Source organism: Terrapene carolina, unplaced genomic scaffold (assembly GCF_002925995.2).
Source record: "Terrapene carolina triunguis isolate 2854851 unplaced genomic scaffold, T_m_triunguis-2.0 Scaffold58, whole genome shotgun sequence".
NCBI classification, from domain to species: domain Eukaryota; kingdom Metazoa; phylum Chordata; order Testudines; family Emydidae; genus Terrapene; species Terrapene triunguis.
The window spans coordinates 17,584,099-17,594,501 of record NW_020664409.1 but is presented as its reverse complement, the minus strand read 5'-3'; the positions used below and the strand labels follow the sequence as shown (position 1 = coordinate 17,594,501).

Sequence of the window (10,403 nt, the reverse complement as noted above, 5' to 3'; positions counted from 1 at the left end):
CTCCCCCCGCACTTCTCTTTCTAGAGAGTGACTAAGGGTGGAATTCAAAAAGGTATTTAGGTAATACCAAATGGAAGTCAAGTAGCTAAATACCTTTGCAAATCCCAATTGTTTAGAGTCCTTCTAGCCCTTAAGATTAGGCATGATAATTCTCTTAACATAGAGCCAAGGCAGGTAGGTCTTCCCAGTTGTTAGCCCAGTCCCTGTTCTCTTAACAATCCTGAAGTGGTTTACTGGAAGGTATTTTATGTTTAGTTATAGCAAAAACAAGCAGGAAATGAAATTAACAGCCCCTTTTGACTTAACACTAGTCAGAAAACATCCCTTACAGCAATTGCACAACCATATAGCATTCATGAATTAATACATAGCAACCGCACATCCGTCACAACAATTATATATATTGTATATTGCTAATAGAAAATAATGGACACAAATCATAGGTGTGCAGCTATTGATACAAATCTGATTAACCCTAAAGCATTTCAGTCTTTACTTAGTTATATGAAATAGAGTTTGGTTATGTTGAAGACAAGAGGCAGATTACAAGGTTAGTAATATCAACCAAGACTGACCAAACCAAATTCACATCCATGAACTTCAGTGGAATGACAAAGAATAAGTTGTTTGCAGGATTGTTGTAGCCATGTTGGTCCCATAATATTAGAGAGAGAAGGTAGTGGAAGTAATCTCCTTTATTGGACTTAATCCTTAGAAGCTGGACTCATTTCCTTTGTTCCTTAAAGGAAGCTCGTCAAGGCTAAGAACCCCACAATTCAATTTTACCTATAGCAGAAGCCATTAAATTGAACTTTTGCCAGCTGTTTCTATAGCTTTCCTATTCCAAGTATAGGGGATAATTATGGAAGTTGAGATTCCACCATGTGGTAACTTTAATGACTGCTATGGTAGGTAAAAATACCTGCTTGTCAATCTTGAAAGGGTCACTTTCAAGAATAAAGACAATGGTCCAAATTCATCTCTCATATCACTTCACTGAAAGTAATGCAGTCAGCATCTTTCACACCATCTCCCCAACTTTTAACATTCTGCTTTATTTCAGAATCTTCAAATCACTCTTACATTATCATGACAGCAATAAAAAGTAAACCATTAAGACATAATGTTCATGTGCAAGCTTCAGAGTGGCATATAATGTTTCCCTGCTTGTGCCTATCTGTTCCATTCTTATGAGCAGGCACAGTATTGACATTTACAAGAGACCTGCTCTCCAAGGGTTTTATTATATGTACTAGGACAGAGCAGATAGCCACAGCAAAGGACAAACATTAGGCATATGCAGCTGACATGACTGTGCATTCTACCTTGGAAAAGAGTTTTCCCCTATACAGTACTTTCCGTTTACAAAATGTGTCATTGTGTTGTTAGTCTAGCTAGTAAAATGCCACATTTTTGCAGTAGAGTAACTCTGTATTAATGTATTTTTCTTTAACAAGTTGTCTCAATGTTCTTGTAAATTTCCATGTGAAATTCTGACATTAGGTTAGTTCTTCGCCCTTTACCTCTAAACTGCACTTCAGTTCTCTTGTTTCTCTGACTGAGGTTTGTTTTCAATGGGCTTCATCGCTGGGAAGAATAGCACTTCCTAAAGCAGGGCGGGGAAAAAAACACATACACCACAAGTCAGTGTTGCCAAACCCAAAACTTTGAAAAAATCATGAGTAGGGTCCCAAAAAGTAATGAATCTGGATTAAAAATGAGATTAAAAAAAATGTTGGGTTCTTATTAGTCTTTCCATTTTTGAGCCTCTTCAATGCACTTGGGTCACTTTTTCAAGTTTCTCTCTGCAACTATAAGGACTAGAAACTTGGGGGGGGGGGAGAAGAAGAAGAAAGGTAAGTTAAACATCAGCTATCACAAGACTTGCAATAAGATTGCAAGAATTGGCAACGCTAATTATTGGCTTTAGATTCATTTCAATTAATTTGATAAAGCAAACTCTCAACCTTATTCTTATTCACAATCAAGACCCTTTTATCCTGTTCTAGTAGTAAAGGAGTCCTAAAGAGGGAGTAAATATCATTTACTTACAGATCAATGTAAGAGAGCTGTTGTGTAAGTGAGAATCAGGCCCTGGGTCTTCTGAATGCTGGACAGTGTACATTGGAATTGAAGGCCCTTTAAATTCTCTAAGCATCTCAGCACCATTGGCTGGAGGTGCAGAGTTAAGCACCTACATTAAGTTGTAGTTACACTGACAACTCCTGCTCTCCTAATTCATGGTCTGGACCGGCACTGGTATTTGTCTCAATGCCCAGTCACCTGCCCCCTAGTTAAGGATGAGTGCTACAAATACAGTTGTCAAAACAGGTACTGACAAAGTAATATCGTTGTTTTGTATGACCCTTCAACGGGCAGCCACATTTGGCCCAGATGAGGGTACAGAGACAGACCATAACTGGTTTCTTAGATACTGGGGGAGGGATACACACTTCTAAAATATATGGATAAGTGCTTTTTGAATTTGACCTTAATGCTAGTGACCTATTGTAATTTACTGCAAGAAGCTGTAGGTGTCTAATACTGAAGTACGGAGCTTTATGTACTGTACTGCTTTTCAGGGAGCTGTAGAATACACAAAGAAAGAGATGGGGCAGGGGTTCCAAACTTTTTTTGGTTCGATCCACCCCCAACGTGATCGAGCTGTACTGTGTTGCAACTGCCACATCTTACCTTTTTCCTGGGCAGAGATACTCGGAAGTTGGTAGGTGGCTGCCGGAGTGAGATTGGGCTTCCCAGCAGCGTGGCTGCTCTTTCCACCACATCTCTCATTATGAGGGGAAAGCTGAGGCATATACAAACATGCCCTAAGCAGCAGCACTTGCAGTAAGGATGCACATGCAACCCTGGGCGTCAGACACCCCTCACAGGTTGGGGAAAGTTGCAGTATAGGACATTTTAAACCTATTCTGCATCCTTGTTTCTGCCTGCTTTACAAACAGCAAAGAGCTGCAGGGAAGCAAAATAATATTTTGCCTTTTATGGAAAAAATAGCAGAACCGCAACCATAGGCATAAAAACTACTTATCTACCTTTTGCTTTTTTCTAATTACAGCCTAACCCACCTTAATGTTGTTGGAGTCTGTGAGGAACATGGCAAGACGGTCAATTCCTATCCCCCAGCCAGCAGTAGGAGGAAGTCCATATTCCAATGCTGTGCAGAAGTTTTCATCAATACTCATGGCTTCTTCATCACCTGCTGCTTTAGCCTAGGGCCCCAAAACAATATGAACATACAGTATTTCAAATATCAGTTTGGCAAGCCTATAGGCACTTGTAACTCAATGGTAAAAGATGTGCAGTACCAGCTATATGTCCCAAGTAACACCCTGACATTCTACTGACACATACTGCTGAAGCTGCAGCATTTTCTGTCAGCAGGGAAGAGGCTGGTGTTTATTGATTCAGTCTGGGTAGCTGTTGTCTGTATCTCTCCTTGACTGAGTTGCAGTTGAGTAGCAGAGCTGCAGTCCTTATGGATCTATATAAACGTGTTCTTCAAACAGAGGTGTAAGACCTACATTTAGCTTCGCCCCAAGATAAAAGATTTCTTAAAAATATATAAGTAATATCACCTTAGCAGCAGCTCAGAAGGGCAGAGATTTGGTTGTGACTATGAGTGAATTACTCCTTAGGCTGATGATGGCAGGATACAAGATGGTCATTCATTATAGGAAAACCTGGGCTTAAAGTCAGTTGGAGCCGTCTGGAGCGGAACTCTGATAAACATTTTCAAACCTGAGGGGCAGAAGCCCTGTGGCTCCAGGAAATACTCTTGATAATTTAATCCCCGAGGAAAGCCTTCTGCTAGACAATTCACCATGCTAGTTACTTTCCAGCTGGCTAAAGTGTCCTTGGTGAGGCTGTTTAAGCAGGGAGGATTCTTAACCCCTGGATGTAAAGTTATGAGATACTTCAGGTACTTCCATAGAGCAGACTTTACTGGGGAATAGTTAAGGCATCTAAATGTGGTATTCTCAGTCAGCACACTCCACCTCCAAGTCTCAGAATGGAAATGTTAGCCAAGTGCAGCATCATGTGGGAGGATCACACAAATACAATATGGCTAGGGAGTCAAAAAGCTCAATATGATTTCTGCTGTGGACCCCTTAAAAAAAAAAGGTAACTGGTATGAGTGTCATGGGCCCAAAACATTTTGAAGAACTGACTAAGCACTACATTTAAACCTTCCCTTCTGCAGCCAATCACTAACTAGAAGCATTGGTACTAGCAAGAGAAAGAAAAAAAATGAAATTGAATAACATTTTTCTTTATAATTTGGGTTTTTAGAGAAAACCACTTTTTCCTGCCTTCTGAAAAAGCTCATAACATGCTACATAAATGTAGACAAAAATGTCTGTGGATATGAAAAGGAAATCCATCTTTAACCATGCTTCCGTAATACCACAGAGTTTTTAAATCAGACAAATGACAAATAAAAGATTCAAAGGATTTTTAAAATTATATCTTACCCAAACCCAATTGAAAGCAGATGAACATTTAGATGAAAACCTCCTCTGAGTTAAGCACAGCAAATTTAGCCCAACCAATAATTCAGGTGCAGTGCAGAGAGCATAGATCAGTTCAGCATTTGGCTCAACAACATATTGCCTTGTGGCTGTTAATTTTCAAGGCAAGAGCTTGCGTTCATTGCTCTTAAATGTAATATTTTAGTTCATACTGTTGTAATTTTGGAAGATGTTACCTTCGTTTGGTCCTTAAAAAGCTCTCTCTGCCTCATTGGATCATTGAGCTCAGTGTAAGCATTGCAAATCTCCTTCTCCATCACAAAGAGTTCAAAACGTTCACTCAGGCCTTTCTTTGAACGATGCCTGGTTAGAAAGACAAAGTATGAGGCACGATTTAACATTTTAGTGTCCTGCTGCAGATTGGGATCAAAAATTCCAATAAAGAGTTCAACCCATACAAACAATTTAGGGTTTTGACTTCGTTTTCAAACATCTTTCCCCTAGTTCTGTAGAAAGCCACTTAATTATACCATATGCCACTTATTTTCTGAAGTAAAATTATTTCATACTTATTAGAGCTGTGAAAAGAAAAAAAACTCACTACCAGCAAATCAGAGCCAAAACAGTGAAATTGTCATGGAAATTAAACATTTTCTAGAGTTAGTTTCGATTTTTTTCTTCCCTGCAACAACCACTCTTCTCTCGTTCAGGGGATGAAAGAGTGCCTATGAAAATGGCTGTTTCTCCAGAAAAATATATTATGGATTATTTAAAATGGACTTTGAGGCATATTTGCATCCTGGCCTTAACCAGACTTCCACTTTTGTGCCCTCAGTTTTTTAGGTGCAAATAAGTGTGAGCATAGTACAGGTAACAGACATCTATGTAGCTGGTTTCTGGGAACAATCACATTACTTTGACATATTAATGACCTAAATTGCATGCATGTAAACAGTTGTTTGAAAATCTGAGTCGTATGTCCTTACGTACCGTAATTGTGACTGAGTGTGGGTCCATGAAAGTAATGTATCTTGAGGGGATTCATTTTGCTGGAACTCAAAAACCTCAACTACAGCACCAGCAGCTGACTAACTTTTATATCATAGTATAACAAAACAATAATGTGAACAGAAGTCACACTTTAGCTTGCAATAGAAAAACACCGTGACGAATAGACAGCTTTACTGAACCCTGAAATTAATTGAATATATGGTTAGCTGAAGTTTAAAAATCCAACACTGGCACTGAAGTTACCTACCATTTAGCCAGAGGACTCATGATCTGGGGATGGTCACAAATGAATGTGGGGTTGATGCAGGAAACTTCAATAAACTCACCTACCAACTGCAAAGAAACAAGACTTCTGTTTTTCCCTTTTACTTGCATTTCATTTTGTTCTCAGTGTCATCTTATTATCCCAGATGGCACCAGTACGATTTCCATTCATCCCAATATTTGAGAGATTATTCCAATTTTGTCAGGCCCAACTAGTTTCAGGGATATTGATAGGCCCTAAAATCACTTTGAAGGCATATTGGGATGGACATTGAGTCCAAGCCCACTTCTGGGGCTCATTGTGAGAGGGAAGCGGACAGAAAGCATGAGAGGACGAAGAGCTATGAAAGTTAACACTGAAAATACGTTAAAGCTGTAGTAGAACCAGGAGAACCCAGAGTTCAAAGACTACTGGGTAGAAAGACTCAAAGATAAGGGTCACTTGACTGCATCAAAGATGGCAATAAGGTCTTCTGAGGATGAGAATGGAGTAGAGACGTCACAATTTGATCACTGTGAGTGGAGTTGGGGAGAAGCTAAGCTTCAGAAGAGAGATCACTATTTCTCCTCAATAGTGGGAACAAAGGGAAAAAGGAAATCTATAATCCATTCTAATATTTTGAAGTTTTCAAAGGGATCTCAGGCAGTTAAGCATACAACTCACATTTGAAAAACCTCATCTTTAAAAACCCCAGCTCTAATCACTCTACTTAGTTACTAGTATGTTATATGCACTATGGTAGAACCACAGTGTACACACTACTTGGAATATTGTCAAACCCAGGGCCGGCTTTAGCAAGAGCGGGGCCCGAATCCTGGGGGCGGGGCTTGCTGCAAGCCCCGCCCCCAGGAACCAAGCCGCGCTCCGGCCAGGGTTGCCGGGCCGGGGCCGTGGGGGCCGAGCCGGGCCGGGGCCGGAGCTGCGCCGCGGGGGCCGGGCCGGGCCGGGGCCGGAGCCGCGCCGCGGGAGCCGGGCTGGAGCCAAGCCGGGCCAGAGCCGCTGGGGCCTGTGTGCTCGGCCAGAACGGGCCGCACCTCCCCGGAGCCCTTCTCGCGCCCCCCGCCACCCCAGCTTACCTGGTGCTGCCTGCCCGCCCCTGCTTCTTTTCAGACTCGCGGGAAGCAGGGGAGGGGGCGGAACGTTCAGGGGAGGGGAGGAGGGGGAAGTGAGCTGAGGGCGGGGTGGAGAGCTGCAGCGTGGGGCCCTCTTTGCGCGGGGCCCAATTCAGCTGAATCGGCTGAATCAGCCTAAAGCCGGCCCTGGTCAAACATACAGTTGAATACACCAGAATCATTCTGAAATTATTGACATCCATTCTAACTAAAACACCTCTAAAAGATCTTCTAAAAGAACCATATGATGAAAATATCTTTGATCAAGTTTCAGTAAAATCTCAACCAAGTTTTTATATATGTATATATAATATGTAGATCTTCAATTTATATATACAGTATTATATATAAAGAACCATACAGAAATATGAATTGAAGTCATCCCAATACACACAGCCTAGCATATTAAGATTTTTTAAGTATTATGTAACCAAAAGTTGGAAAATGTAGCAAAATTATACATAAGCAGGAAAAAAAATAAGAAAACCTTATCTAGAAGTCTTGCTGCAGTCCGAGGAGAAGTACATTGGATTCCCTTCTTCGCACATAGCTTGTCAAGGAACTTTTCAGCCTCTGTAAATGAAAATAATTATAACTGTGTGTGTCAATAAAGGAGCTCAGTTATTAATGAATTTTGTTTGCAGTGGAACAAAAGAAAGCTACATTTCCTCTCAACATTCAGTATCAACTGCTGCTTACAATTTAAATTTTGACATAACAGAAAAATACAAGCTCTGGAAACCGCCCAATAAATAAGCTTGTAATTGTCTCCATAAAGGAGATAGGAGCAGGAGCTAGAAAAGGAAAGTGTCAGGGAATTTAAAGTTAGTGAAAAGTGTCAGCTTTTCAGGCCAGATCTGTCATGTACAGACATTTATCTATCTATCCACAGACCAAGTACATCATGGGCAACAGCTTCCTCCAATTCCCCCTGCACCCGCCAGTGGAACTCTGCTCCAGCGTGGAGGTCAGGGGAGACTGTGTAGGGCAATCTCCACTCCTATTCACTCTTTGTTGAGAATCTCAGCTGAAAGGGCAAAGGTGCCAATTAAGATAGCAGTTGCTGCAATATCATAGCCTATCCAAAAAGACTCCAATTTATTCAGATAGGCCACTGCACCACTGTCATCTGATACAGAGGCAACTCTCTTCTGTCACTTGGATTCCAGGCTCCATTTGAATCTGTGACTGAGCTGAATGACCCTATACCATATCACTAGTTCTCCAAGACAACTGAATTTCAGGTTTGGTCTTCCCTGCAGTGTTAGCTCGAGCTATAATGTGAGTGTTGCCCCTAATCTGACTCCTGCCTACAAAAAAAAATCTTAAGCTCCTGTTCTAGCTGGCCCATCAATGGGGGTAGGTTGAAGTCTGAGTGCTGCTGATGCTGGGGCAAGTAATGCTGGGAGGTGGGCGGGCGGGGAACGGCTACTCTGTGCTGCTAATACCAACTGGGCAATTCATGTGTTATTTCACAGTGAGGCCACTCTCACTAGAGCTAGGCTAACTGGAGAGGCGTTAACACAAGTGTAGATAAGTTGAGCTGTCCTTGCACAATGAGTTAATTCCAATTCTCCTCTAGTTCCAGAACACACTCGTGTTTCTGGTCCCTCATCTTAAATCACCGCGCCTGCTACCATTCTTGAAAACCTTTACAGAATAATCATGTTTATCCAACCTCCATTTAATCACAACTCCCTTTTATTTGAATCACAATTATGTTCCCCAGCATGAATTGCTTTCTTAAGTTGCTCCCCCTAATTTACTTGACCTCCATTTATCCAAATGTGTTTTCCTTGCACTTTTTTGGATATAAACCAGGTTGTACTGCATTTGCAATCTTAATTGTACAGTGATAGCTCTGTGTTCCATTGAAAACTCTGTAATTTCAGTCATACTGATGTGTTCTCATAGCTCCCATGCATAGACGCTAAACACATGGCTGAATTCATCCTCAGAGTTCTGCTGTGCTTCATTAGCGTTACGTCAAGAGAGGCGCCTGAGAGAATTGTAGCTTTGTATTCAATCTGTCCATTAGCCTGCATTTCATAACACAAGCCAGTTGCAAACAGAGAAATATATCTATCCTCTAGACATGGCCAGTTGCTTTCCTTGCATAACGATGGACAGTTAGATCAAGGGCTGTGTACAATTCTTGTTTCCTTTTACCCCACTGCTAGGTCAGAATGTGGGAGAACAAAAGCTAAAAGGGACAGGAAGCAATGACTGAGAATCCCAGGCCCCCCAACTAGAAAGGAGCTCTTCTGTCAGCCACCTTCCTGTCCACCCCACTTACAAGAACCATCTGTATAAGCCATGACTATTCCTCTCTCCCAGTGTACCTATGTAAGGTATCCCACAAAGACACTTTTCTCTTGTTCCTTATACTCTTCCCAACCACCCCTTCTTTTGCCTGAAGTTCACCTCTTCCCACTACTCCAGAATTTCTGCCACCTCCCATCATTCCCCATTTTTTCCCATTATTCTCTTATGCCCACCCTTTCCTCTAACAGCCACACCTGTATTTCTTCTCTCTCCCCCCCTCATCCAGTGTTCCACCCATTGTTGATCTTTTCCTTCATCCTTTGCTCACTCCTCTTATATGCATAAGCTTTTATTCTCCCCCCCGCCCATTAAATCTCATTGCACGTGTGTTTCTATTCATGTTATTTCACACCAAACACCACGTTTTGTTTGTTTGTTTTGCTTTAAGAGTTAGCTCTGAACAGAGAAACCCATCCACCAAATGATTCTAATAGAACGAGGAAAGCAGTGTGAGCAAACAGCAGAAACTATTAACACAGCCTCCACTGGCTGAGGTCTGGGAACTCCTAGCAGTTTTCACCAGCGTCTCAAAATTTGTTTCACGGGACAAGTTCAAAGAAGAATTGCTATTCCCTTTAGAGCCAGAAGCATGTGTCGAATAAGATGCACTGAGGCAGCTCCTCTTTCTTTCCCCTCTATTGGGGTATGGGATCCCTGCCCAAGAACATCACCTCACTCCTACCCAGGAGTTGGGCTCCCCTGGCAGGAAGCCAGCTACTTCTTCATTCCAGCCTTGCGGCTCCTCTTCCACAGGGCTGGAATAAAGAGCCCCCTAATCCGAGTCCTCACATAGATATAGGGTACTTCACATAAGATACACTGGTATGTATTCCTGATGCTACACCCTGGACCTGGGTAGGAACTAATTCATGCTAATATAATCATGCAAATTAAACTTGTGTGTTTGTGCAACCATATAAAAACCTTTTTACATTACTAAATCACTTTTCTTTAACACCAGAATAGCAACTCATCCCTCACTGAGGCCTATTCATATGCCAGGCCTGGCATTTTTGTAGTCAGTAATTTTTCACTGCAATACAAAAGTGTCTTCTCACATTTCCACCATTCAAACACAGTGGACCCAATTTTTCCTGAACTTTAAAAAAAAAAAAAAAGAAATCACCTTTGGGCTGAAAGCAGAGAATAGAACATTTCTGTCTCAAAGGAATATTCAAGAGAAAGGCGTAAATAAGTGGG

At 41.6% G+C, this 10,403-nt stretch overlaps 1 protein-coding gene across 1 annotated transcript in view; it reads right to left on the bottom strand.

The window, feature by feature from the left end:
• Positions 1 to 1,024: 1,024 nt before the first annotated feature.
• Positions 1,025 to 10,403, bottom strand: part of LOC112115308 (lysine--tRNA ligase-like) — a 34,874-nt gene continuing 25,495 nt past the window's right edge. Inside the window, exons 10-14 of the mRNA XM_026647323.1 lie at positions 7,366 to 7,451; positions 5,749 to 5,834; positions 4,727 to 4,853; positions 3,087 to 3,230; positions 1,025 to 1,606 (exon numbers count right to left, since the gene is read on the bottom strand). Coding sequence (XP_026503108.1) covers positions 1,538 to 1,606; positions 3,087 to 3,230; positions 4,727 to 4,853; positions 5,749 to 5,834; positions 7,366 to 7,451 — 512 coding nt within the window. The 3' untranslated portion in view covers positions 1,025 to 1,537. The remainder of the gene's footprint in view (positions 1,607 to 3,086; positions 3,231 to 4,726; positions 4,854 to 5,748; positions 5,835 to 7,365; positions 7,452 to 10,403) is intronic.